This window comes from Onychomys torridus, chromosome 2 (assembly GCF_903995425.1).
Source record: "Onychomys torridus chromosome 2, mOncTor1.1, whole genome shotgun sequence".
Taxonomy (NCBI): domain Eukaryota; kingdom Metazoa; phylum Chordata; class Mammalia; order Rodentia; family Cricetidae; genus Onychomys; species Onychomys torridus.
The window spans coordinates 125,229,624-125,256,707 of record NC_050444.1 but is presented as its reverse complement, the minus strand read 5'-3'; the positions used below and the strand labels follow the sequence as shown (position 1 = coordinate 125,256,707).

Sequence of the window (27,084 nt, the reverse complement as noted above, 5' to 3'; positions counted from 1 at the left end):
GGCTCCTGACGTGCTTCCGCCATCTCGGACGCCGGTCTTGCGTAGTCCCGGGAAAGGGTTCGGCGCCGCCATTTCCGGTTCCCAGCTGGTGGCTCTCAGCTCTGAGAAGGGTTTCCCCGGCCTCGGGACGTCTTTCTTAAAACCTGGATGTGACGTATTGAAGAAGCCGACGGAAATAGAATCGAAAGCGTTCTAAGATGGCGAACCGTACGGTCAAGGATGCCCACAGCATCCACGGTACCAACCCTCAGTATCTGGTGGAGAAGATCATTCGGACGCGGATCTATGAATCAAAGTACTGGAAAGAAGAGTGCTTTGGACTTACGGGTGAGTGACTGCGCGCGACCCGCGTCTCGGCTTGCGGCTGGTTTCTTGTGATTCAGTGAGGAAGGATAGACCCTCGGGTGCTGGTACTGGAATAGAACATGTCAGCCATTCATAGAAACACAGACAAATCTGACAGGGTCTGCGTTGGTGTTGAGGGTTTCTTTTGGTTCTTTGAGCCGTTCCAGGCTGGGCTCGAACTCAGAGGTCCGCCTGCTTCTGCCTCCCGAGAGATGGGATTAAAGGCGTGCGCCAGCAATGCCCAGCATCTGGTGGTCATGACAGGACTTTTCCCTCCACGGTTTGTTGTAGAAGGATTGAGGACTCACGAGTCCCACCCTTCTTTGGCGGACTACAGAAAACTAATGGGGCCAGGGATAAGGGGTATTTCTTTCATCAATGGGGTAGTTCTAGGCAGTCATTTTTATTACTATTGTTAATAAGCTCCTGTTCTCCTAATACTAAATTCTTGTTGATTATCTAGGAGCTCAGCCTTCAACTGTTTCACCTACTAACCAAGAAAAGCTAAGACCTTTGCTATGCCTAAGATGTCACTATTTGTGTTTGGTTATTTCAGCTGAACTTGTAGTCGACAAAGCCATGGAGTTAAGGTTTGTGGGTGGTGTCTACGGTGGAAACATAAAGCCAACTCCCTTTCTGTGTTTAACCTTGAAGATGCTTCAGATTCAACCTGAGAAGGATATCATTGTTGAGTTCATAAAAAATGAAGATTTCAAGTGAGTGCAATTTTGACTAGTAAAAAAATTTTAGTGGTTCAAAATTAGGCTTTGTTAGCAGGACTGAATATTATGTGTCTCATTTTCACAGGCTTTTGCCCTTGAACTTGTATTTTGGCTGTTGTGGTCATGTCTATCAGTCTTGGTAACTCACCGCTTCTTCAAGGGTATTTCACACATTAAATAAATATACACAAATATATGTACAAACACACACTGTCTCATCAAAATGATACGTTGGTAGGCACCAGATGTAGGGGTCATACAACCTAGGATTTTAGTTAACAGGTTAGCTCTGTTAACAGTAACATACAGATCTTACCAAGACTGTGGTACCTATTGACTGTGGTCTTCTTTAATTTTTTCAGCTTACCAATGCATGGTAAACATAATCAGCTGTTCCATATTTTTCATTCTCTAGCTGAGTAGGTATAATAAGTGACCAAGTACCACGATGTGTTTTAAGGGCTTTCAATATAGTGATTCATCTTGTTGTTATACCACTGCTTTAAAAATTAATGCCTGTTGTACATGGGAAGAAACTGAGACACAGAGCAAGTGTAAGGAGTTTGCCTAAGGGCAGACGAGTAAGTGGCAGGCCTGGGGCTGAGGTCAAGCTGGTAATAGAACAAACGCAGGCATCTGGGCGGGGCCCCCGTTGTGAACTGGGGAGGCAAAGCTGGCTTCAAAGAACGCTTTCTTTCTGTGAGTTTGGTTTGTTTTTTTAATTGAGATAGTACCGCACCGTGTAGTCCTGACTGGCCTTATGTTTATGGAAGTTCTCTGTCCTCTGCTTCCTGAGTGCAGGGCCTCAGCTATGACTCATGTCAGAATGCATATTCTTTGTTACACTGCTCTTCTCATATGAGGAAGCTTGGATTTCAAATGGAGATTTGAATAAGGAATTGGATACATGAGATAAAGAAAAAGAAGGAATATTACAAAAACTGAACTAGCAAAATTGCCAAATTTGTAAGGACTTAATACGTGCTCCTGACTGTCTAACAGTTTCCCTTGCATTTATTTATGGCACCAAGGCCGTAAATTAGGTTGCAGCTTCTCTGTTAGCTTCTTCAAACTAATTCCATGCCTGCTATCAAAGTTAATAATGTATGAGATCAGAAATTTCCATTTATTTATGTATTTATTTTTATTTTGCGAGACAGGGTCTCTCTATGTATCCCTGGCTATCCTGGAACTCACTCTAAACCAGGCTGTCCTAGAACTCACAGAGATCTACCTGTCTCTGCCTCACAAGTGCTGGGAGTAAAGGCGTGCGCCACCACCACCTGGCAAGATCAGAATTTTAACCTTTGTGACTTTGACCTTTTTCCAGAACCTACATTTGTGGCTATGTATACTTGTGCTAACATTGTTATAAAATGCATATAATGCCTTGTGTTGTTAAATTTATTATCATTTTGGAATCTTAGACTAATTCTGTGACATTTTATAGGTGATATATCTGAAAGTTGAGCAACATGTACCAAGCTCCCACAGCCAGTAATCAATTAGGAAGTTCATATTTTAGCCATCATCTGTTCTGTGGTACCTTCAAAATTATGGCTTTCTTATCTGATCACAAGGAAAACAAAACAAAAAACAAAATACGTTTTTCATGAGAAAAGCCAGCTATAAAACTGAGGAACTCTTAGGGTGGCCTGTTGTTTCAATGTCCTCTGTGTTAGGTATGTCCGGATGTTGGGGGCACTTTACATGAGGCTGACAGGGACTGCTATTGATTGCTACAAGTACTTGGAGCCTTTGTACAATGACTATCGAAAAATCAAGAGCCAGAACCGGAACGGGGGTGAGTACGATACCAAGTCTCTAGACCGTTATTCGTCGGCCAGTTGTATTTTACCTGCATCTCTACTCATTTTCACATACACGAAATGTTCCTCTCCATCTGCATTATTACTGTCTTCACCCAAATTTTCCATCTCCTTCACTGGATGCATTAGCTTCTGGTTGGCCTTAACCCCTTTGGCACTTGGCTGCCTCCCTTAACTTGCTGCATTTTATGGTAAACAACTGATTTATATGAGCTATATCTTCCACACCTGCTCCATCCACAAGATCTAGAAGCTTCAAAATGATTTCTCTATAAAACTTGACTTAGCCTGCCCAAAGTCATTTTCCAAATACTACAGCCTTACTTTTTTTTCCTGCAGGCTACTCCATGCTATACTTTTAGACTAAATGGACCTGTTATTCATTTGGGATTCTACTGAAAGTGCTAAGCATATCCAAGGAGACAGCTCTATACGTTCTATATATACACTTTGGTTTTGTTTTGTCTTAAGTGCATGTGACATGTTGAAGCTGACCTTCAACTCTTTGTAGCTAAGGAGGACTTCAGACTTCTGATCCTCTGGCCTCTGCCTCCTCAATATGGGAATTACAGGTGTGCACTACTAAGCCTGTCTTTTTTTGGCAGGGGGAGGAAGGAGCAGTATTAGAGAACGGAATCTAGGGCACCATGCATATGAGAAGTGTCCTGCCATTGAGTTCCAGGCCTTGTCCTCAGTGATACACCTTTTATGTTAAGGAAGGCTTTGTGATAATACAACCAGAACCTCTCAATTGGAGAGAGTCACCTTTCATCAGGCTTGGTAGGCAAGTGCATTTACCTGCTGGGCTACCTCACCACGGGCCCCTAAAAGAGAAAGAATAGTATATTCAGGGACATTATTGGTTAATGTGAGAAATTACAATTAAGTGCCCTATTAGAATTTATAATCTTGAGTTATCTACTCAGTATTATCTTACATAATTCAAGACTCTTCGTGTTTACTTCTGGGTTTTTGTCTCCTGTTTTTTGTTTTGTGGTGTTGATAAAAATTAAACCTGGAACTTCATACATACAGGGCAAGCACCCTACCACTGAACTGTGCCCACAGCCCATATTTTGTTCCTTGGAACAGGCTCATTCATTTCTTAGTCCCTTGTTTCTGAAGAGGCTTGATTGGGCTGATACTTCCTGTCAAGTCTGACTTAAGCCTGGGACCTAGATGATGGAGGGATAGAACTATTCCGTTTTCCTCTAATGTCTGCACATGTACTGTGTCAAGAGCATGCACACTTGTTTGCATGTGCACATGCAATAAATAAATAAATAATGTAATTAAAAATTTTTAAAGAGGTTAGGGATTTAACTTAGTGGCAGAGTGCCAGCTAAGCAAAGACAAGGCCCCAGGTTCAGTCCCCATCTCCAAAATAAATAAATACAGAGATGTGGCATGTAGGGAGCTTCATATAAAATTTCATAATTCTTTGACCTTTTGGTTAACGAAGTCTATCATTTCCAGGTTTCTTGAAGTAATCTTTTTCTCTTCCAGAGTTTGAACTGATGCACGTAGATGAATTCATTGATGAACTTCTGCACAGTGAGAGAGTCTGTGATATCATTTTGCCCCGGCTACAGGTATGAGACAAGGGTCTATTATCAGAGTCAACCTTTCACCTCCCGCACAAACACAAGTACATATTGAAACACTGAAGTCTTAAGGATTGTCTCAGAAAGTCCTTATGTCAAACTTTCTACGTGACAGGGAATGAGATAGAAGCAGGTAATATTTCAAGGGTAGGGCTTTGGAAGGGAAGTGAGAGAAAAGGTTTCTTCAGGATGCATTCTCACAGGTATCGTAGCTGCTGTTTTTTAATGGCGGGCTAGGCTATGGAACAGAAAAAAAGAGCTTAGAATGAGAAAGTGAGCACTCAATCCCTTAAACTTCTTGTTTATCATCCTGCCTCACATCCCAAGTGATGATTATCCACAAAGCACCCTTCAAGGTTGTGGGGTGCTTGGTGGTGTTTTGGTTTTTGTTTTGTTGTGTTTTTTGATGCTCTTGACCATAGAGCAGTCACTGGCCTGAAAATGACCCTATAAACCCGGCTACCCTCTTGCCTCTCTTCAGGTGCTGGGATTAGAAGCTTGTACCACTGTGCCTGGTTAAAACACTGTTACAAAATATAAAGAGAAGAAAGATATGGTTGATAACCTAAAGAGAAATGGAATGTGCTGTGGTAGAGTTGACTGGATAAGGATTTAACCTAAGTTTCTGTATGATTATAGAACCCTATCTAGAAAGTGGAAAATTCCTGTTGAAAAGAAGAAAGGGAGAGGGGAGGCTTAGTTCAAAGGAAATTGTGCCAGGTATGGTGATGCATGCTTTTACCATCTTAGTCCCAGGATTTAGGGGCAGAGACAGGCAGTTTTCTATGAGTTTAAGGCCAGCCGATTCTACGTTACAATTTCGAGCCTAGTCGGGGTTACATAGTGAGACAAGGAAGGAAGGATCATGAAATCATTCTGCTCAGTGTGTGACTAGAGGAAAAGAAGCCAGATGAATCGTAACACTTGTGACTGTCTCCACTAGCTCTTCCCTTACATCTCAAAGTGGACCTGCAGGACAACTTAAAGGCAGGGAAGAGATTTACTGTCTTGATTTGAGTGGAAATTTCAAGTGTGTATTTATACGCGTGCTCACACTCACGGGTAAGATTTTTAACTATTGAGAGATAAAAGCCTCCACTGAAAGGAGATTGTGGCACAAGCCTTTCACCCCAGAACTTGGTCGCAGTCTGAATCTGAGGCCATCATGGTCTAGTTCTAGGACAACAAAGCCTTCATAGTGAGACCCTGTCTCAAAACAAACAAACAAACAACAGTGAAACAAAAAACAAAAACAAAACCACCTGATGCTGGGGAAGTGGCTCAGTGGGTAAGGGTGCTTGTTCTGTAAGCATGAGGACCTGAGTTCAAATCCTCACCACCCATGTACAAAGCATGGCTGCTAAGTGCCTGTAACCCAAGCTTAGCAGACAGAGACAGACAGATCCTTAGAACCTGCTAGCCAAATAGCAATGCCAAAATGACAGGCTTCCAGTTGAGGGAAAGACTGTCTCCATGCAGTAGGATCGGGGGAACAGAAGACACCAAGGTCCTGGTTGGCCTTCCATGAATAAGCGTGGGCACATATGCACATTCATCACATGTATCACAAATTAACCTATTTGTCTTAATAAAATTAAAATATTTGCTTTTTAATTTTATTATTTTACTATCATTATTAATGGAGTGTGTGTGTGCACGCATGTGCATGCCAAGGCAAGTAATCAGTTCTCACCTTCTACCAGAGAATGCCAGAAGAGGTCATTGGATCCTCTGGAACTGGTGAGCCACCATGTGGATATTGGGGACAGAACTCAGGTCCTCTCCAAGTGTATCAAGAGTTCTTAATTGCTGAATCTTCTCTCCAGCTCTGCGGTTAACATTTTTGACTACTCAGAACCTATTGAAAATGAACTTGTTCTGTTTAGCATTCTGCCTATGTTTGTAGTGGAACCTAAAAGAGGTAGGTACATATTCCAGGTATACTAACTTCTTAGGAAGGTCTTGAAGTGTAGTAATAGTATAGGGACCTACTGCTCCACGGCTTTTCAGTGTTAGGATCAGGACCAGGAGGAATAGCAATGACAACCTTTCCTGTGTTCTCTGTAGAAACGCTATGTGCTGGAGGAGGCTGAACAGCTGGAGCCCCGAGTCAGTGCTCTAGAAGAGGACATGGATGACGTGGAGTCCAGTGAAGAGGAGGAAGAGGAAGATGAGAAGGTAAGGCACATGAAAGCTTTAAGAGCTAGGAAGGAAGGAAATAGCCCTGATTTTTCAAGTTTTTGTTTTTAAATTAATGATGATCTTTTCTTTTTACTTTTGTTTTGTTTTGTTTTGTTTTTTCCAGACAAGGTTTCTATATGTAGCCCTGACTGTCCTGGAACTCACTCTGTGGACCAGGCTGGCCTCAAACTCACAGAGATCCACCTGCTTCTGTCTCCCAAGTGCTGGGATGAAAGGCGTGCGCCGCCGCCGCCACCACCACCCAGTCTCTTTAAATCCTTTGTGAATTAATGAATTACTTTTGGGGTCCTTTTGGACAAGGAAGCTCCTATTATGTGGATCAGGCTAGATAGACATTTCAGATCTGCCTCAGGGATGCTAGCTTAATAAAGAAGAGCTTATATTCTAATTAAAATGACTGTTAGAGTCAAATACTCCTTGGCTTGAATGCCTCAGCTCCATCATAGCAGTAGTGTGATTTTAATAGTCCTGATTTTTCTCCCTTTGTGTGAGGGTTTGAATCCACAGTCTCAGGTTAACATTACTTTTCTCTGAAGATTGTTGTGTTCATGAAGGTCTTAGTATATTTCCACATAGTTGGTTAATGAGTGGTAGCTATTTAAAACTTGGATAAAACATTTGTCATGCTTGACCATACTCTAAGGAGGGAAGGTAACTGCTGCATAGTCATGTTTTGTCAGAACTAATAATTACAGTGCTGAAAAGCTTGAAAACAGACACGCTCCCCAGGTGTCAATGTCTGAGGAAGTGAGGTAGATTATTGACATGATTATCGAGCAGCCGTTAAAAATGATAATGCAGAAGTGCTTATGTAAAATAGCTCTAAAGCATTTGTAATTAAATTCTAGGAAACATGCATAGAAAGGGCCAGAAGGAGATACGAGAAATGGTAGCCTTTCTGGGGAGGGTGGCATACACCTTTCATTCTAGCTCTCCAAAGAGGCAGAAACAGATAAAGCCCTGTGAGTTTGAGACTAGCCAGAGTTGCACAGTGAGACCCTGTGCCCAGAACTAAGAAGTTAACGTCAACTTAAGTTTTATATTGGTGAAATAGTAATCTATTTTTCCTCCACGTGGAATTATCTGTTCCTGTCCCTTGTGCAATTTTATTTTTTGGGTCTTCTCTCTTCTCCTGTTTACCTGCATTGCCATCTGTGTCACAATTCCAAGCTGTAAGTGTCGTCCCATCTATGATCTTTCTTCTGCTGACAGGGGTGCGCGGTTGGGACATTGCCCCAACTGTGTAACTTCACCGGAAGTCTTGATTCTTAGGACAGCAAATGCCTCCTCCACTCTTCGTCAAGAGCAGCTTTGCTGCCTTTGCTCACTCTTGGTTTCTCTCCCCGGCTTGTTTATAGTTCTGTGTGTGTGTGTCTGCACAGGAATGCAAGGGCCCTCGGAGACCAGGTGTTAGATACCCCTGGGACTGAAGTCACAGGTTATTGTAGGCCACCTGGTGGAGCTGGAATCTGAACCCAGGTCCTCTGCAAGAGCAACACGTACTCTAAACTCTAAACCACTGAGCCATCTCTTCAGCGTCAAGTCCATCTTGATGGACATGATAGAATCTACTGAGATTATGAGCAGGGTTACATTGGGGGCTGAAGAGAGAGTTCATCTGGTAAAGAGTACTGGCTGGGTTACAGCACCCATGTGACACGGCTCACAAAGCTCTGAACGCCAGCTCCAGGAGAATCTAACACCCTAGTCTCCCAGAGCGTCCATACATGCAAGTATGTCTGTGCACTCACACATGCACATCCAACGTAATAACAGTATTTTTAAATCCTAAAAAAATACATTGAATTTGTAACAGAATCATGGGAAACAGAGATGAAAATGGCATCTATATCCATAAACATAGTATCTAGACCTTTAAAGGTTTTAAAGAAGTTTTATATGTAAACGTGTACAATTTACCTACATTCAGTCCTTCTAGGTTTACTCCTTTTAATTTACCCCTAAATTCCTTTGGTTTATTCGTTGCTATAATAAAAGCCTTTGTTTTCCATTTTTTCTTTTCTTTCTTTCTTTCTTTTTTTTGTGGTGGGGTGCAGAGCTTTACTATACAGACCAGCCTGGCCCCTAGGTTCAATTCTTAGTACTACACACACACACACACACACACACACACACACACACACACACACACACACGAAAATTCATGATTTTCATTTGCAGTTTAGAAAATATAGGAGCTTTGGGGCTGGAGAAATGGCTCAGTGGTTAAGAGGACTGACTGCTCTTCCACAGGTCCTGAGTTCAATTCCCAGCAACCACATCATGGCTCACAGCCATCTGTAATGAGATTTGGCACCCTCTTCTGGCCTACAGGCATACATGCAGGCAGAACACTGTATACATAATAAATAAATAAATATTTAAAAGAAAATATAGGAGCAATAGCCATACTATAGGAACAATTTCTAAAAAATAGACATTAAGACCTGGGTATGGTTATACAGGCAGGTCTGTAATCCCAGCACTAGGAGATAAAGACAGACTAAGAGTTTGAAATCTAGCCTGGGCTACATAGGAGGCTGCAGACCACCTTTAGCAAGACCCTGTCGAAGAAAACTAAAACAACAAAAGAAATTAGGCACAATCCCAGAACTCATATATAATATGCTATTGAGAGCACAGTAAGCCCTTTCTCAAATTAAATAGTTTATTTGCCCTCTCTGAAATAATCTAAAGTAAGCTTTCAGTAAAATAAAAAATACTAAGAGGCATACAGATATATCTACTGTAATATATATGTGTTCACAACCATATGTGTGATGTAGGGAAAACTTCATGTCCTAAAACAGCACATACTAAAGTTAATAGGGTTTGTAAGAAGGAAAAAAAAGTATACTCTGACCTATGCAACTTTGTACCAAAAGCAGTAATTGGTGTCTTAGCAGGTGGCAGTCCAGACTGGCAGTTTGTTGATGTGACCTCAGAGAATTAAAAACATACAGAAGCTGGAGATGGTGCAGCAGTTTAAGCAAATTTGGTGTGTTAATCCATGTAGATACTTAAACCTTTAGCCAACAGAGACATCCAACCACTTCTGAGATTTCTTGATACCTTCACAGCTTTGATAGTTTCTTATATGATGGTGGTATATTCTAGCTTCTACACACATGTAGCCTCTTGTGTACTCCAAACATGAAAGTACACATCTGTCCAAGAAGTATGTAACAATCTGCGTGTTGCTACACTTTTGTCTTTATCTCTTCTTCCCTAAACAAGGTCTACTATACAGAATGCCCTCAGACTCATGGAGATTTACCTGCCTCAGGCTTCCTAATGCTGATATTAAAGCCACCAAGCCTGGCTCCTGCTGCTACACTTTTGTTAGAGCTAGAGGAAATTATTTTAAAGATTAGAATCCACCGTGACTTTGCATTTAACATTACTGATCTTAAATCTATTTCTTTCTTTCACACTGGAAGTCCAGCCTAAGGAAATAAGCATTTTTTCCCCCTGTTTTGGAGACAAGGTTTCTCTGTGTAGCCCTGACTGTCCTAGAACTTGTTTTATAGACCAGGCTTGTTTTGTAGATCTGCCTCCTAAGTGCTGGGATTAAAAGTGTGTGCCACATAACTGCATTATTTTTCTTAGTACTCACAGTCACTGGCTGCTGGTACTGGAAATTCTTTGTCACAGGGCTACCCTGCTATGTAGTCAAATCACTGTTATAAAGTGACTTAAAAGATGTATATTGGGAGGGAACAATATCTATGTTCTTGCATGGCTGCCTTTAGTAAAAGCCAGTATTCATCTATCTTGTTTCAAGCTGGAAAGAGTACCGTCACCTGACCATCGACGAAGAAGCTACCGAGACTTGGACAAGCCACGCCGTTCTCCTGCACTGCGCTACAGGAGGAGTAGGAGTCGGTCTCCCAGGAGGTAGGCTGGACCACTACAGCCTTTCAGGGGAGGAAGAATAGTATTAGCCTGTAATGTTTGCCAGTAGATCTGTTCCCCTATTATTACTGAACCATCACCCATAAAACCTCATTGGCAGAAAAATGAAACCCGTTCCTTTAATTTCCTTAGTTTGTCTTCAGTGAATAAAGCTGGGCATGGATACAGTTGTTTGCTCACCTGTTGTGATTATGCATTTCCCAGACAGTAGAGAGTAACCTTAATAAAGATGGCTAGAGCAGTGTCTGTATTTCCCATCCTCCAGCAGCTTGAGTTGGTTATGTTGAAGGAGGTGACAGAATTGAAGAGACAACAGGCCCTTCCTGCAAGTGTTTTTCTTGTATCTGCATATTTGCCATTATCCCACTGGTCAAAGTAAGATGCATGGCCAGAGTGTTAGAAGTGTACTATATTAAGACAGAGATACAGATAAGAATCAGGAGGCACTGTGTTCAGTCCCCAGCACTCCTCCCCTCTTAAAAAAAGGGGGTGTGACCTTTATTTACATATTTACTTATTCATTTTTGCAATTCACAATACCCAGTGCACTAATCTGCTCTTCCTCTTGCCACAGGCGAAGTAGATCCCCCAAAAGAAGAAGGTGGGTCCTGAGTCATTTCTGACAAGAGGGTTTGAAAGGGGAAGTGGTGGTGTTTATTGCAAAATGTGCTGAGTGAGCTGTTTTCTCCATAGCCCTTCGCCCCGCCGTGAAAGGCATAGGAGCAAGAGTCCACGACGCCATCGAAGCAGGTCCCGAGACAGACGACACAGGTCCCGCTCTAAATCCCCAGGTATAGTATTTGGGCTCTTTCCTGCTTGTCTTAGTAAAGAAATCTAAAAGGAGCATTAAGACTCCTGCAACACAAAACACCTAACTGCACTACTACCTATCAGGAAAGGAAATGGACATGGAATTCAAAAGTGAGACTACTCATTGTACTCTGGTGATGGGATTGCATTTTTATCCAAATTGCAGAAATAATGCCCCATATGATATTGGTCATAGCCTGTTTTCATGAAGTTAGCTGAAATATTCTAGACATGCGATTTTAATGCTGCATTCCCTGCCACAACTACCAACCAACCAGAGGGTCGTGATAGGAAGTGGTGCCCTCAAAATAGGCCAAAAATGTCATATATGAATGATAGCCTGCAGGTGGGAGACCAGAAACTCATCCAATGACCTTTTCTTCCCTAGGTCACCACCGTAGTCACAGACATAGGAGTCACTCAAAGTCTCCTGAAAGGTATGGGTTAAACCTATTTTAAGAATTTAATACTGGGCTGGGAAAGTGGCTCATTAGGTACAGTGCTTCTCATGCAAGCATGAGGACTGGAATTCAACCCACAGAATCTATGCTAAAAGTCAGGTCCACCTGAAATCTTAGTGCTGGAAGACCCGATGAGCCAATCAGCCACTTCAAATTCAGTGAGAGACCTTATCTCCAAAAGAAAAAGTGGGGAGAGTGAGTTAGGAAGACACTTGATGTTTACCTCTGGCTTCCAAATGTGCACATGCACGTTATACACATTTAAGTCTTTAATCAAGTTAAAGTTTCAAATATAACAAAATGGGAAATTTTGTTCTGATGTGGGTACTGATAGTTCATTACAAGACTAATAAGCATTTTTTTTTTTTTTTTTTGCATTAAGAATTCCTAGCATTTTATTTCTTTTGCACCTTCTTTTCCTTTTTAGAATTAAAGCCTTTAACAGTGGGGGAGATACAGTCTCAGTGGTTCTGGGCTTTTATTTTTAATTGTGTGTATGTGTTTATCTGCATGCACTTTGCAGATGCCAGTGGAGGCCAAAGGTATGGAATCCCAGGAACTGCAGTTGTGAGCCACCCAATGTGGGTGCTGAGAACTGAACTTATATCCTATATAACAGTGCCTACTCTTAACCACTGAGCTGTCTCTCTAGCCCAAGTCCTTGGACAAGTCATTTTTAATTGATCTTCATTAGAACCCTGTGGGCCATGTACCTTAGAATATACCCATAGGTATATTCTTACCCTATGAAGTAGTTGTTTATTGCAAATTCTAGATAATAATGCTTGGTTCAGAGTGCTGTTCAGAACCATAAAAAAACAAACAGAAACAAAAACAAAAAACCTGATAGTATCTCAATAGCTTGAAGGAAGAAACAACTTAAAAAGCCAGGCATGTGATTTACTGCCTTGAATCACAGCACTCTGGATAGGATCCTCAAGACAAGAAGACTAGCTTCATTTCGAGTTCTAGTTTCAGTTGAGAGATCCATGTACTTTCTGTTACTGAGATAAACAGATGACCCAAAGCAACAGGTTTATTTCAGATTATACTTCCAGGTAACAGTCTGTGATTGAGGGAAGTCGGGGTAGGCACTCAAGTAAGAACCATGCAGGAAAACTGCTTCCTCACTCTGGTTAGTTTTACAGAGCCTAGACCCAACTACCTTGTGATGGTGCTGCACTCAGTAGGCTGGGTCCTCCTACATGACAGTCTCTCACCGACATGGTGAAAAGCCAGTCTGATGTAGACAAATCTTCAATTGAGATTCCTTTTTCCTAGGTCACTGGGTTGTGTCAAGTTGACAATAAAAACCAGCACATCCTGCCTCAAAAGAGCACTCAAGACTCAAGGGTCACAATTCCCAGGCTTTACAAGCATATACACTCAAGTGCATGTGCACATGTATACAGGCATGCACACACACACACACACACACACACACACACACACACACACACACAAACTGTGCTGGGTATGGTGATGCACACCTGTAATCCCAGCCCTGGGTGGCAGAAGTGGGAGACTGTCAATAAAACATACAGAGTGCATGTAATGTTTACGTCATCTTTATACATCAGTGTCAGCATACTATGACTGTCTTCCTTATTTGCTCCTCAATTTAATGATTTATATCCCATTCCAGGTCTAAGAAAAGCCACAAGAAGAGCCGGAGAGGGAATGAGTAATGGATTCATTTTGACTTTTGTCCAGATGACCTCCTGTGGATATGAGAAGAATATGTTTAGTCAAAGGATCAAGATCTCCTCTTCAGGCAGCTATGAGTATTTTGGGTTTTTTAAAAATCAAGTTGTTTGGTTGGTTTTTGTTTTGTTTTTATTTTAATATTACAGAGGTGCTAAGTTTTGTATCTCTTTGAATTATAATCAACATCTTTGAAGGGTGTTTTTGACCAAATCAAGGTCAGGTTTTGACCTAACCAGCTATGGTTATTCATACTGAAAAAGGGTCAAGAGGATCTGGGAGTTGGGGAGACTCATGAGAACGAAGAGATGTAGCCACATGGTGATTCACCCCTTTTCTTCTTTGTAATTAAACCGGACACAGTTACCATTTGGCTTTAGTTTCTGCTTTCTCTGAAAACCTGAGAGTTCTGTGGTTGATGCTGCTGCGACCCAGCTCGTAAAGCATAGTAATTCCTAACTTCTCATTAACTACAGACGGCAGGAGTACAATAAACATGCAAAGTTACAATTAGTAGTTTTGTAAGAACAAAATACGTTCGAATGTAAAGGTTTTTCTGGATTTCTTTAATTCAGTTTCATTAAACAATGCAACATGATTGCACTTAACATCCTTTATACAAGCCAGGTATGGAGGTTCACACCTGTAATCTCAACACAGGCTGAAGCAGAATACTGTTTGTAGTTTTGACCGAAGTTGCTCGATAACATTGGAGATTGCTTTTTAGAGGGGATGGCAGTGAGAGGACTGTGGTAATGAAAATGACACATTCACTTGAGCAAGTTTAAGACACCTGAGGGCTCAGCATAGTGATCTAGGGCAGAACTGAGAATTGTCAAAGATGTTTAGATGCCAAGGGAGTATGAATAGATTTAAGGTCAAACAGAAGCACCACAGGCAATGCCAACATTTGGGACTAGTAATACAGGTCACCTAGTAAATATTGGAATGACCGTTCACAAAGGTAGAAGAATCAGTAAGTCAAGGATAGCCAAGGGTCTGAGGATGTAAAAGCTTTACTAAGTCCAAAGGCACTGACACTAGAGAGTATTACAATCTCCTGCACTTACCTTTCCTCCTTTAAGGGGGTAAAATGATTGACTTCTTGTAACTCTAATCCTAAGAAGAATTGTAAAGACCAGCTTCCTTATAGGAACCAGCTTCTCAGGAAATAGTGTCTGGTCCTAGAATAAACATTGTTTGCTGTTGCCTGGGGGACTGTTGTAGCAATATTAAAGCAGGTTTTATCAATTTGCACTTTCATATTTGTTAATGATCCCCCTAACCATGATACTTAAACTAATGAAGTCTTATGACCTATTATAGCTGATGGATACAACTATATATTTTGGCATTTGAAATTAAATACAATCATTTCCACTCAGGTTTGTTACAGATCCCTAAAAGTTGTTTCTTACTGAGGTGATTTAGGTGGAAAGAGATGCCTCTGGCTACTTGATCCATGGGCCAACCAAGTACCATCAGTTAAAAAACAATTTAATATTAAGGTAGATTTAAGTAACAATAAACCTACAACAAAAAGCCCCCAACAATATTTTAAGAGAAACCTTTCCAAATTTTAAAGTATATATTAGATATGGTGGAATCTGGATCAATGGGCAGCAAGAAGCATAATATCCCTACTACTTAATTAGAACAAAGGAGATAAGGGTGAGTAGGACATTGTTAAATATTAGAGACCATTTTGACAAACCACAGAATTACAGAGATGATGTTTTTAAGGAAAGATTTCTGTCTTCTGTTTCATCTGTTATTACATGAGGCCTTTGAATGGTAGCTTTAAAACTTTTAGGTTACAACATAGTCTTAGAAATATGTTTTACAACTCAATTGTACACATTCATATATTCTTCGTACTGAAACAGGTTTTAAGAAAAAATTATGCAGGCCATGCGGTGGTAGCACACGCCTTTAATCCTAGAAATCAGGAAGCAGAGGCAGGTGGATCTCTTAAATTCTAGACCAGACTGGTCTACAGAATCAGTTCTGAGACAGGCAGAGCTACACAGAAAAATCCTGTCTCAGAAAACTAAACAAAACAAGTTATGAAAAATGCATTCATATTAGTTTTATTAAGATTTTTAAAGAAAGATTTGTGTGTATATGCATGTCTCTTAGTGTAGATGCAAGTGTATGTGTAGGTACTGACGGGCCAGAAAAAGGCGTTGGATTCTTAAATCTGGCAGTTACAGACATTTGTGAGTAACCTGATGTGAGTGCTGGGGTCCAAACTCATGACTGAACACCAAATGCTTTTAAACACAGAGCCACTGTTCCGGTTCCTATAGTTAACATTTTTAAAGCACTAAATGGATTTCACTTTCCACAAATTGAAATCCAGTTCTTTAAAAGCTTACAAAGAACACAATGACCTTAACATTAAGAAATTAAGGAAGATGTGTTTTCAGAGAGAAAAGAAGTGGCAGACTTGTAATAGAACAACCCAATGTAACCTCATTAACCTCTGTGTTACTCTTCAGTAGTTTAATAGGAGTTTTAAACAAAGATCAGAAAATGGTGCAAAGCCTAATGACCTGAATTTGATCCCTGGGTACTATATGAAGGAAAGAGAAGTCACACCACTCCTTGGATCTTCACATGCATCATGCATCCACATAAACAATAATAAAAATGAAAAGAGAACAGGTTTTGTTCATTTCTTTTTATATTAAGCATACTGACTTCTAAGAGAAACATGAAGCCAGGACAATGAAAATTGCCTCTTAAGTGCTTTATGTAACTCTTCTTAGCTTTGTGAGTAATCTTGAAATTAGGCTTTCTTGTATGGAAAACAATTGCTGTTTCAATTTCCTAGTCTTCTTCTAAGTCTAGTGAAATCAATTTCCTATATATAACTAAGTGCCTCATGAGCCCAGGACACAGGCATCGGTTCCCAATTTGCTGTAGTTGTTAATATAGCACATAAGCACACTTTTCTAAAGTCTTGTACATATACATGTATGATAATTTGCTGGGATGATTGAAGTTCACCAGTTAATAACAGAATTCTTAATTGGTAGATTGTACTGTTTCACATTTTATTTATTTTGTGTGCACACACAAGTAATACATGAAATAAAACAGTGACAGCCTGTCTTCTTCATCAGGAAAGGCAAGCAGTTGGCTGCTTCGCCAGCTTGCAAACCCTAAACTTCAACACCCTTTCTTTCAGTAAAGGCATCACAGTATCGTTTACAAGGAAAAGTGAGTTGGAAGTTTGTAAAATTTTATCTGGGAACCATTTTTATGGAAGGCAATCAGGTAGAAACTGAACTTTTATCTTTGGGCCTGGAGAGGTGGCTCACTCAGTGAAGAGTGAGCACTGCTGTTGGAGTCTCTTGAGTTTAGTTCCTAGCATCTACTTCAAGTGGCTCACAATCACCTGGAACTCTAGCTTCAGGAGATTGAACACCCTCTTAGACTCAGGGCATCTGTGCTCCCAACATATAGGCATAATTAAAAATTTTAAGAACTTTTCATCCTTTTCTCAATCCCATTTACCCCACCAAAGTAAATCTACAAACAGAGCATAAAGAGCATGTATCTTACTTACAGGAGAAAACTTACAGATAGCAAAATTGTGTGCAGGAAGAGGACTGGACAAATCACACACTTCAAAGTGTCTTGAGACAGGGCCTCACTGATAGCCTTGGCTAGCTTGGGACTGGATGCATAGACCAGGCTAGCTGTGAAACAGATCTGCTATCTCTGCCTCCCAAGTACTGGGTTTAAAGGTGTTTGCCACCACATGCAGCTATATTAGTGTGATTTTTAATTTTTTTGTTTTTCTTTTTCAAGACAGGGTTTCTCTGTGTAGTCCTGACTGTCCTGGAACTCACTTTGTAGACCAGGCTGACCTCGAATCCACTAACACTCCCTGCCTCTGCCTCCCAAGTGCTGGGACCAAAGGTGTATACCACCCACCACCTTCTGGCTGATTTTCAATAATCTTAATGGGTATTGGTAAAATCACCTCCACATCAAATGGCACGCAAATGGTATCTAAAAATAATTACGATTTTAAGAGTGTGTATGTGTTCTCTATGACTGCTCATTTCTTGTACTATTAACTGCTTTTTCAAACAAAACTGAGCTGTTGTGCAAATTATATTCTATTCCTCAGGTTAGAACTGAGTTTTGCAAACTGAAGGAAGGGCACATCTGTTCAGAATTGGTGGACGGAACAGTCACAGCAGTGAAACGGGGTTAATGACATGCTGCCTTCAAGAAGGGCTGGGGTGTCTGAGCTCCCAGCTGCCTCGCTAGAGTTGTTAAATGCCCCACCCCAGTAAAAACCTCAACTATACACAAAAGCAGAACAGTGGAAAGAATCTCATCCTCTTGATCTGCAGGTGGAATACTTGAGTGCTTACAAAATATCTATTTATTTATTATTTAATTATTTTCTAGGCAGGCTTTTGTAGCTCAGGCTGGCATGGAAATCTGTGTAACTGAGGATGACTTTTAATCTCTTGCTGACTGTTTGAGACAAGCTCTCACTATGTAACCCTGACTAGCCTCGAACTTGCTATGTATATCAGGCTGACTTCAAACTCCAGATCTGCCTGTCTCTGCCTCCCATGCACTAGAATTACAGTTGTATACCATCATGCCTGAAAGACCTTAATTTTCATGATCCTCCTGCCTCCATCTCCAGAATGCTAGGATTGCAAGATGCTCCAAGTTGTTTTTTAACGCAAAAGTACAGGGGGATCAGGTATATTATTAACAAAAGAGCTGACTCCACTTTAAGATTCTGAGTGATACTGATTCTGTAATGTAAAAAGCAGCAGTAAATATACCCATCCTTAACTCAGGCCTGTAAATATGGCAGGGGTACCTCAACCACCTGCATTTCAGGGATAGTTCAAATGTCCAATGGAAAATATGGCAAGAGCCCAGACAGTCTCTTACTTAAGTAATACACACCTGAGGAAGCAGAACAAAAATAATACCCTATCCTTAAAACTAAACTTCTATCTACTATTAGTTTTTACAAACATCTGTAGTTTCAGTTGGCAAATCTAAGAAAAAAATCTAGAAGAAAAAAACTCACCGTAAAAGGACTAGCTAAAAAAGTATGCCACTACTATCTCAAGTCTGAATGTCAGTATACCATACACTTTATGGTAACATCTTGCTTGATGACTAACTTCATAGCTGAAAATTCCTATAACAGGTGTCACGATCTCAGAACTACCTGTACACTACAGGTTTATGGTGAAACTGGTGTATCAACCCTATTGTACTGCCATTGGTCAAAAGGTACAGCACCCACAATTCTGTATAGTTCATAATAGTGTATGTTTTATATAGTTAGAGCATTTCTACTACTATAAGGGTCTGATATTTCTGCCAGCAGCCAGCCTCACATATCTCATGTTTATTGTGTCTGCTAATTGCAACAAGAAGCCAAATAAACTGATTTGACAGTATCTAAGTTTAAGTGAACTGTGATGTCTGATCAATGATGACATCACCCCATATTTTTCAGAATATATCTCAGCAGATACAGGGCTCATGACTGATCACAAGTATTGATAAACAGTCACCATCCTGGCAAATATCTTTCCAGGTAGCAGCACAGGACTCTGAATGGACAGTCTGGCACATATTAGTTCTTCACTAAAAAATTGTTTTTCCTCTACTTTCCTTTTAAAAGATTTTGGTGGAGGGGCCGGAGGCAGGAATGAATGGGCTGGAGGGAAGGTATTGCTAGGTATTGAACCCAGTGTCTTGCACAAGATAGGAAAGCTCTCTGCAACTCAACTACAGCCCCAGCCCTCAAAAGATGTATTTTAAGTCAAACTGTAGCATGTCATTGCTACCTTTGTATTTGACATCTTTGTTCTATTTTTCAGTTTTCATTTTCAGTGATAAAATAGACACCTATCACCTTCTTATGGTAGTTGTAAAAATCTAGTAAAATGAAAAGACCTTTCACTCTTTAGAATTAAGTCTGATTTAGAATAGTCACTGGGAGTAAAATACTTCCATTATTACAATGTATTCCTATCATCTAAACCAGATGAATTAACCAAATTTGACTCTTGTCAAAAAGATTTATTAACTTAAAATAGAACTTCAAATACAGACAAAAGCAACTTTCCATTCAAGTTTGAATATATTCAACATACAAGTATGTAAAAGAAAATTTTTTTTGAATCTTTATGTTGTAATTTTATTTATTTATTTTTTTTACCTTTTAAAAAGTTTTTGGCACTACAAGGTTCTGTAAAGAATAGAAGTGACAAATTTAAAACACATGAAATCCTTTCCTAATCCTTAAGAACAATATATATAAAGTCTGAAGCAACCAAAGTATGAATACAGCTAATAGAAAATAAAGAATGTAATTTTTTAAATTCTCTCTTTATACAATTCATCAAGGTTAAACAAAACATAAAATTCCCTTAAAAATAGGGTAATAAAATAGATGAAATTTGTATCACTCATTTTAGTGATACCAGTAAAAACTATAGTTCATATTTATATACAAATAATACAGTGTTTAAAAACAGTCTTAGAATTTAAATAAGCTATCTAAACTCGTGTTAAAATTTTAAATCAGGACCTGATTTGTTTTGCTTTCCTTAAATGTCACTTTTTCTGCTGAGTGTAACTGACACTGAGGTACGGATACCCTTGAGATCGCAGGATTGGCTGGTTGCTGTGGGCTGGCATTACTCCGACACATTTCCTCTTGGTGGGTGGGGACAACGCTCTCTACAGCGACGGGCAGCACATCTGTCTGCTGGAAATAACATAGACAGTAGACTGAAAGATTTGTGCCTACTTACCTCACAACCCCTTAAAATAAATTTGTAACTAGTCATACAGCACTTAAAACATTTGGAGGGAGGAGGCAAATCTAAGTGTATGAAGAAGGGAAACAAAAACACAGAAGAAACCAGAGAAAGAAACCCCACACAGAAAACCTGCAAATTCTTCCAACCGACAGAGCTTCCTCAGCTCTAGATCTCTGCTCAAGAGAAAAACCCAACCATAGTCAAGGTACTGCCATTCACTCTATACTAGGGGTTCTCAACCTTCCTAATACTGCAACCCTTTAATACAGTCCTTGTGTTGTGGTGACCCCCAATCGTAAAAATTTCATTGTTATTTTATGACTAATTTTGCTACTATTATGAATCGTAATGTGATATCTGTGTTAAATACTTAATGCATGACTGTTACTCCTAGGTTCTGGTCTCCACTGAGATTTCCAGCTTAAAATAATAGCCACCCAGATTGATAATGGATTTGTAAGCACTGGTACCTTGAGCGTAGAAAGGCTTGGGCTGAAATCTTGGATTTCCCTGATGCATGAAGTTTTGATGCAAACCATAAGGCCACGAAGCTGGGACAAGGGGGAAATGGGGACGTGGTGCATGTTCCCATGGAATTGGAGGAGTCAGTCCTCGAAAGCGTGGTTCTGCATTCCAACAAGAAAAAAAAAACCACATTTTAAAATACTAGTTTACTAATTCAAATATTCCTTCATTTCAGAAACATACTGAATAACTACCATCAACTATGTATTATGCTAAATTCAGATATCAAATTTCTTTTAAAAAAGCAAGCATTATTATTTGTTGAAGATATTTGCATACAATAATATGTTAGTTATACCAAAGATGGCTAATGCAGAATTTGAAGGTGAGATGTTTTCTTACACAGACTAACCAGAATTTTAACAGAAGAGATAAAAGTGGCAGAAAAGGCATTTTAGAGAGAAGAATGTATAAAAGGCAAGAAAGTTTGGGACTAGAAAACATTCAGGATCAGGAGATCAAAGGAGAAATGGTCACCCTGAGCATGGTGGCACACACCTTTAATCCCAACACTTGAGGCAGAGACAGGTAGATCACTGTGAGGATCAATGAGTCCAGGACAGCCAGAGCTAAACAGAGAGACCGACCCTGTCTCAAAAAGCAAAAACACACACAAAAAACAACAACCTAACAAACAGGAAAATGAAGAAATGGGTCAGGCTGGGCGGTGGTGGCGCACACCTGTAATCCCAGCACTCGAGGTAGGTGCATCTCTCTGAGTTCGAGGCCAGCCTGGTCTACAGAGACAGTCCAGGACAGGCTCCAAAGCTACAGAGAAACCCTGTCTCGAAAAAACAAAACAAAAGGGTCAGGTAGGTGGGGATACACATCTGAAAGAATCTTAATACATCATGCTACAAAATTTATGTTTTTACCATTATGATAATGTCAATTAGGCCAGAATCCCAGGACTAGAAGAAGCTTGTACAAAAAGTTGAGGTACTGTGGTTGCAAACTCGGGTTTTGGAACCAAACATATATAGGTTCAAATCACAGTTCTGAAAATTACTATGGCTCCTTTTGAACCTCGGGTTGTAAAAGATGATCAAAAAGAAAACTTAATAACACAAGCTCTGGAAAATGAACAAGAAGATACACACACATACTCACTCTCTGGCTCCAGGCAAAGTGGATAAAAGTACTTCCCCAACAGCCTGAACTTAAGTCCAGAAATTCTCGTGGAAGAAGAAAAGGGACTCCTGAAAGTTGTCCTCTGACCTCCAAACATGAGGTATGGCAAGCATGTGTAAACTTGCACAGGTACATGGCTAGTCTCAACGAAGTCTGGTTTGATCTTAAAGGTACGTTTTTTTTCAAAGTACAGTACCCACCAAAACTGGGTATTTTTAATTGTTTTTCTCACTCAGGTAACAATATGTGAGAAAGTAACTGAAAGACATTTCTAACCTTAGATGAGGACATATAGAACAGAAAATTCTGAACTTGCTATATTTTCACATCAAGTCTTTTTTGGGAAGCAATCAGAAAAGGCTGGATTACGAGTTTAAAAAGTCACATTACAGTTAACAGAGCTAAAGTTAAGGGAGCAGAGTTTGCAAAATAAATGAGAATTAGGTGTCATCATGGCCTACTGAGAAATGGTATTTAGCATAATAAGATATTTTTAAGGACATACTTCAATTTCCCTTTGCTCAGTTTTCACAGCCAAGTATGTAACATTAATATCTCACCAAAGATATTTCCAAAAATGAACAGCAAGGCATCTAGAGGCAGAGGCAGGCATCTAGAGGCAGAGGCAGTTGGATCTGTGAGTTCCAGAAGAAACAGGACTACACATAGACCTCATTTCAGACAACAACAAGAATATTACATAATCTTCCACTCTAATAAAATCCTAATTTTCAGACTCATCCACTACATTTGGGATACACTGACCTCTGTAGTTTCCCTAAATTTGCAAGGCTTGACTCCATAACTGATGGTAGGCAATTGCATTTGTGATCTCCTAACTTAACGATTTAATGTAGTCCCCCTTCTAGTTTAACACAGTAATATTTTTACCTTTAATACAGAGTTGTATACCTATAAACCAAACACTCGAGTTATCATGTAGTATTAACATACAACATAAATAGTGCATCTAATGTTGTCAGGCACTAATCTAGATACTGCAGAGGCTTAGTCAAATAACAAGACTTAGACAGTGATTCTTTGGGAGCTAAACAACCCTTTCACAGGAGTTGCATATCAGATATCCTGCATATCAGATATTTGATTCATAACAGTAGCAAAGTTACAGTTATGAAGCAGCAATGAAACAATTGTATGGTGGGGTCCCACACATGAGGACTGTGTTAAAGGGCCACAGCACCAGGAAGTTCAGTCTAATGGGTTAAGCACACAAGTATGATTTAACACAATGAGACAAGTGCTGTGATATAAATACTAAGAAAACAAGCAGACAAAAGATAAAATTCAACTGGAGGACAAGAGCGGCAAGATTCAAAGGCTTCTTGAAGACAATGATATAAATTAAGAAACCTTTAGGGCAAGGCAAGAGGTATGAGAATGGATATTAGAAGTTATGGAAGACATCCCAGGTAGAAGCAATCACTTTCATAACCTGGGTAAGAGACAGTATGGTAGATTTCCAAGATGTTTTGCAAATTAGTTCATTATGATTGAAACAAAAATATACCAATGGCAGGTTGGAGAAAGTACTTGTATAAAAAGTGAACTAATCTACCAAAGGACAAAATATAGGTTTTGTCTTTATAACTCATCGACAGTCATAGCATACATATAATAAACGTCTTTGGTCTTAGAAACCAGAGTTCCATTTGCTTTATTCCAAACAGGTTAGAGGTACTGCTGTGGGATGGTCTTTCTGTACGCTGTCAATATGTGTTTCTGCCATTGGTTAATAAAGAAGCTGCTTTGGCCTATGGCAGGACAGGTTAGAGCCAGGCGGGAAATCCAAACAAAGGGGGGGGGGGGGGAGGCAGGGAGATGCTGTGGGTTGCTGGGGGAGCAAGATGTAATGGAACACAGGTAAAGCCACCAAACACGTGGCAATGCACAGATTAATAGAAATGGGTTAATTTAAAAGAGCTTATTAGCAATAAGCCTGAGCGAGCCATGTATGTTTATTTGAAACCAAGCGGCTGCAGGACACAGGAAAACCTCCAGCTACAGCGTATGTACCTTCTCTAAAAGATAACACTTTTGGGTTGGAGATAGAACTAGGGCATAGTGATTGCCTAGCATGCATGCACTCTACATTCGATTCTGTAACCCCCCCTGGCTGTCCTAGAACTCCCTTTCTAGAGGCTTGTCCTTAAACTCACAGAGATCTGTCTGCCTCTGCCTCCTGAATACTGGGATTAAAGGTGTGGGCCACCATGCCTAAGCCATGTAGGTTCAATTCTTAAAACCACCAGTAGGAAAATCCAAACAATACTTTTCACTGGAAATATCTCTAATGTTCCTTTGAAAATTAATAAAAGGAGCCACAGGTGGTGGTACATGCCTTTAATCCTAGAACTCAGGAAGCAGAGGCAGGTCAATCTCTTAGTTGAAGGCCAGCCTGGTCTACAAAGTGAGTTCCAGGACAGACAGTGTTACCCAGAAAAACCCTGTCTTGGAAATTAAAAAAAAAAAAAAAAAAAAAAAAAAATTAATGAACAGAAAGAACTAAGCTAGGTGTGGTGGTACACCTATGTAATCCCAACAGAAGCAAGAGGATCACTTCAAATTAGAAGCCATCCTCATCTTCACAATAAATTCTAGGCCAGCCAATGTCACACAGCAACACCTGTCTCAAAAACAATCAAAACTCAAACAAAAACAACTGACCTCATCTAAAAGTTCTTGTCTTTTCCCTATGCAAACTATATTTTAGAATAAGTAAGCAGCTAATAGGAAAAAATTCCTAGAAGAAGAATCACAAAGACTATAACTAGTAGTGAAATTGTAGGCCTTAACAGTAATTACCAATAATGACAGACACTGTTAAATTAAAAAAAAAAAAAAAAATCAATGAGGAAACAAGTTGGTCCCATCTAACTTTGTATATATGTGGGTGTCAGGTGAGAGTGTGTGTGAGTGGGGGTAAGGTGAGGGAATGAGAGGGGTGTGTGTGTGTGTGTGTGTGTGTGTGTGTGTGTGTGTGTGTTAAAACAGAGCCTCACTGTAGCTCAGGCTATACTAACTGTATGTGCACCAGTGCCCAGTGCAGTGTACATGTGGAGGAGGTGATAAAGACAGCTTGCCTTGGTTTGCATTTCCACCATGGGGCTCTTAGAAACCAAACTCAGGCCTATCTGGCTCAGGCGGCAGAGTGTTTACTGGCTTGGTCATCACACCTCCCCAAACTGAAGTTTAGAAGCCTTTTTAATCCACTGTCTGAGAGTTCATCTGAAGATTGTGGTAAAGGGTCAGATTAAAAAGGAAAAGGAAAAAAGGAGCAAATTACTGGTAACTGTTAAGATCACTGGAGCTATTTCACTCCCTCATTTTGTACATTGGAAATTCCCATGATAGTATAAGGTGAAGATAGTTACCATTACAAAGCTGGATATAAAATTAGCAGATACAGCAAATATACTACTTTAAATGGGCAAGAACTATAACATCTTAGTAATATAGTAGATAACATTTAAAATCGTTTATTGCTGTATGTCTCAAATCTGTGTATTCATTCAGCTATCAGGAAAAACTACTGTTGATTAACTCTATTAAATGCAGCTATCTTTTGCCTTTTGAACGTATTGCCCCTTAGCCATGGTGGCACATTTTGTAATCCAAGCAATGGGGCAGTGGAACTGAGGCCGAGCCAAGAGGACTGCCCTGAGTTCAAGGCCACCCTGTAATACAGAAGGAAGAGGTAAAAGGGGAGGGGAGTAGAAAGGGAAGAAAGGAGAATGAACAAAAAGACAAGGAAAGGGGGTGACATTCCCTAGAGGAGCCCATGCCTACACTTGGGTATGTCTCACTCTCTACAGCTTTGCTTTGAAAAGCCCACACTGCCTGGGGCCCTGTCAGAGGAGCAGAGGTGGTAACTGAAGTCCAGGTGTCAGCCCACTAGAAGAAAAACTTTGATGATGTATCTAGTTTAAGCAGGGCTTGTGAGAACACAGACTCCACAATGTCTTTGGCTTCTGCTGTACCTTTGCATGCTTGCTGCTGCTGTCCTGTATCGGACACTGGTTCAGCTGGGTGTGGGGACACCTATTTCCTGTGTTGTAATGTGTTTCTCTCATAACATCCTGCTCTGCTGGGCATTTATACCTGTGAATTGCCAGTAAGATGATTTCCTCCTTCAGCTGCACTGTCTAACTGACACAGAGTTTAGATGAATAAAAATAAATACTAGGATATGTTTCATAGTTAAGACCTATTGTTCCACAAGGCCTGTGAGTCACTTCTGAGCTGCTTTAGATCACAGCTCAGAATTTTGATTTAGGAAAACATTTGAGTCCAGGAGCCAAAATGGCTCAAATCCCTTTAATTTTATTGCTGAGTACCACTAGCTGGTACAAAGCTTCAAAATAACTGTAGATTAGACCAGATGCCTACTAATGGTTTTTAAGATAAAATTCCTAATCTTTACTTCACAAGGACACACAGCTGTATTGTTGCAAATACAAAAACAGCACACTTATTGCTAGCTGGCAAATGATTAATTCCTTGCACCCATTCCTGAACTCAATTTATGAAAACAAATTCTGACTATTCAAGGCTACAGAAAGAAAATAATTAGACTCTGTAGCCCCAAATGAGGGCTGCAGGTGTTCTTAGATAATCAGAGGTTACACACTGGACAGAAAATATACTTTAAATTTTAGGCATTTTGGTCATAGTATCAAAGAAAGTGCCAGCTGAACTGATATTAGAAGATATACATTAGCCTAGCCTGAATCTACAGCACCCTGAGCTCTTGGGCTTAGCGCTTTGTCCGAAAACCCAGCACTCACCAGGCATCTTAGAGACCTAAAGAGAATCCAGAATTTATGATTCCTGATTATACAGTGTTAGTTACAAATGTTTACATAGTCATGAGTTAGTTAAATTGCTTTTCTACTGCCTGGGAATATTCAGGGTATCAGGTCAAAAGCGGCTATTATACTCAAAAGTATAGGTATAAAGACACAATGTTCTTGTTTTCTGGGATGTTC

The 27,084-nt window shown here is 40.1% G+C and overlaps 2 protein-coding genes across 7 annotated transcripts in view; one reads left to right on the top strand and one right to left on the bottom strand.

Annotated features, from left to right (window-relative positions):
* Positions 1 to 11: 11 nt before the first annotated feature.
* Positions 12 to 13,965, top strand: Prpf38a (pre-mRNA processing factor 38A). The gene is made up of 10 exons (XM_036179092.1): positions 12 to 327; positions 902 to 1,061; positions 2,750 to 2,871; positions 4,403 to 4,488; positions 6,568 to 6,678; positions 10,487 to 10,599; positions 11,192 to 11,218; positions 11,311 to 11,408; positions 11,816 to 11,864; positions 13,534 to 13,965. The coding sequence occupies exons 1-10, from the start codon at positions 198 to 200 to the stop codon at positions 13,574 to 13,576; spliced, it is 939 nt and encodes a 312-aa protein (XP_036034985.1). The 5' UTR covers positions 12 to 197; the 3' UTR covers positions 13,577 to 13,965.
* Positions 13,966 to 18,147: 4,182 nt separating this feature from the next.
* The window catches only part of Tut4 (terminal uridylyl transferase 4), a 109,122-nt gene continuing 100,185 nt past the window's right edge, over positions 18,148 to 27,084 (bottom strand). For 3 of the 6 annotated variants that reach the window (XM_036177225.1, XM_036177226.1, XM_036177229.1), the window contains exons 29-30: positions 20,893 to 21,048; positions 18,148 to 20,367 (exon numbers count right to left, since the gene is read on the bottom strand). In XM_036177225.1, coding sequence (XP_036033118.1) covers positions 20,297 to 20,367; positions 20,893 to 21,048 — 227 coding nt within the window. In that variant the 3' untranslated portion in view covers positions 18,148 to 20,296. The remainder of the gene's footprint in view (positions 20,368 to 20,892; positions 21,049 to 27,084) is intronic. The other 3 variants (XM_036177227.1, XM_036177228.1, XM_036177231.1) reach the window with 1 other exon arrangement.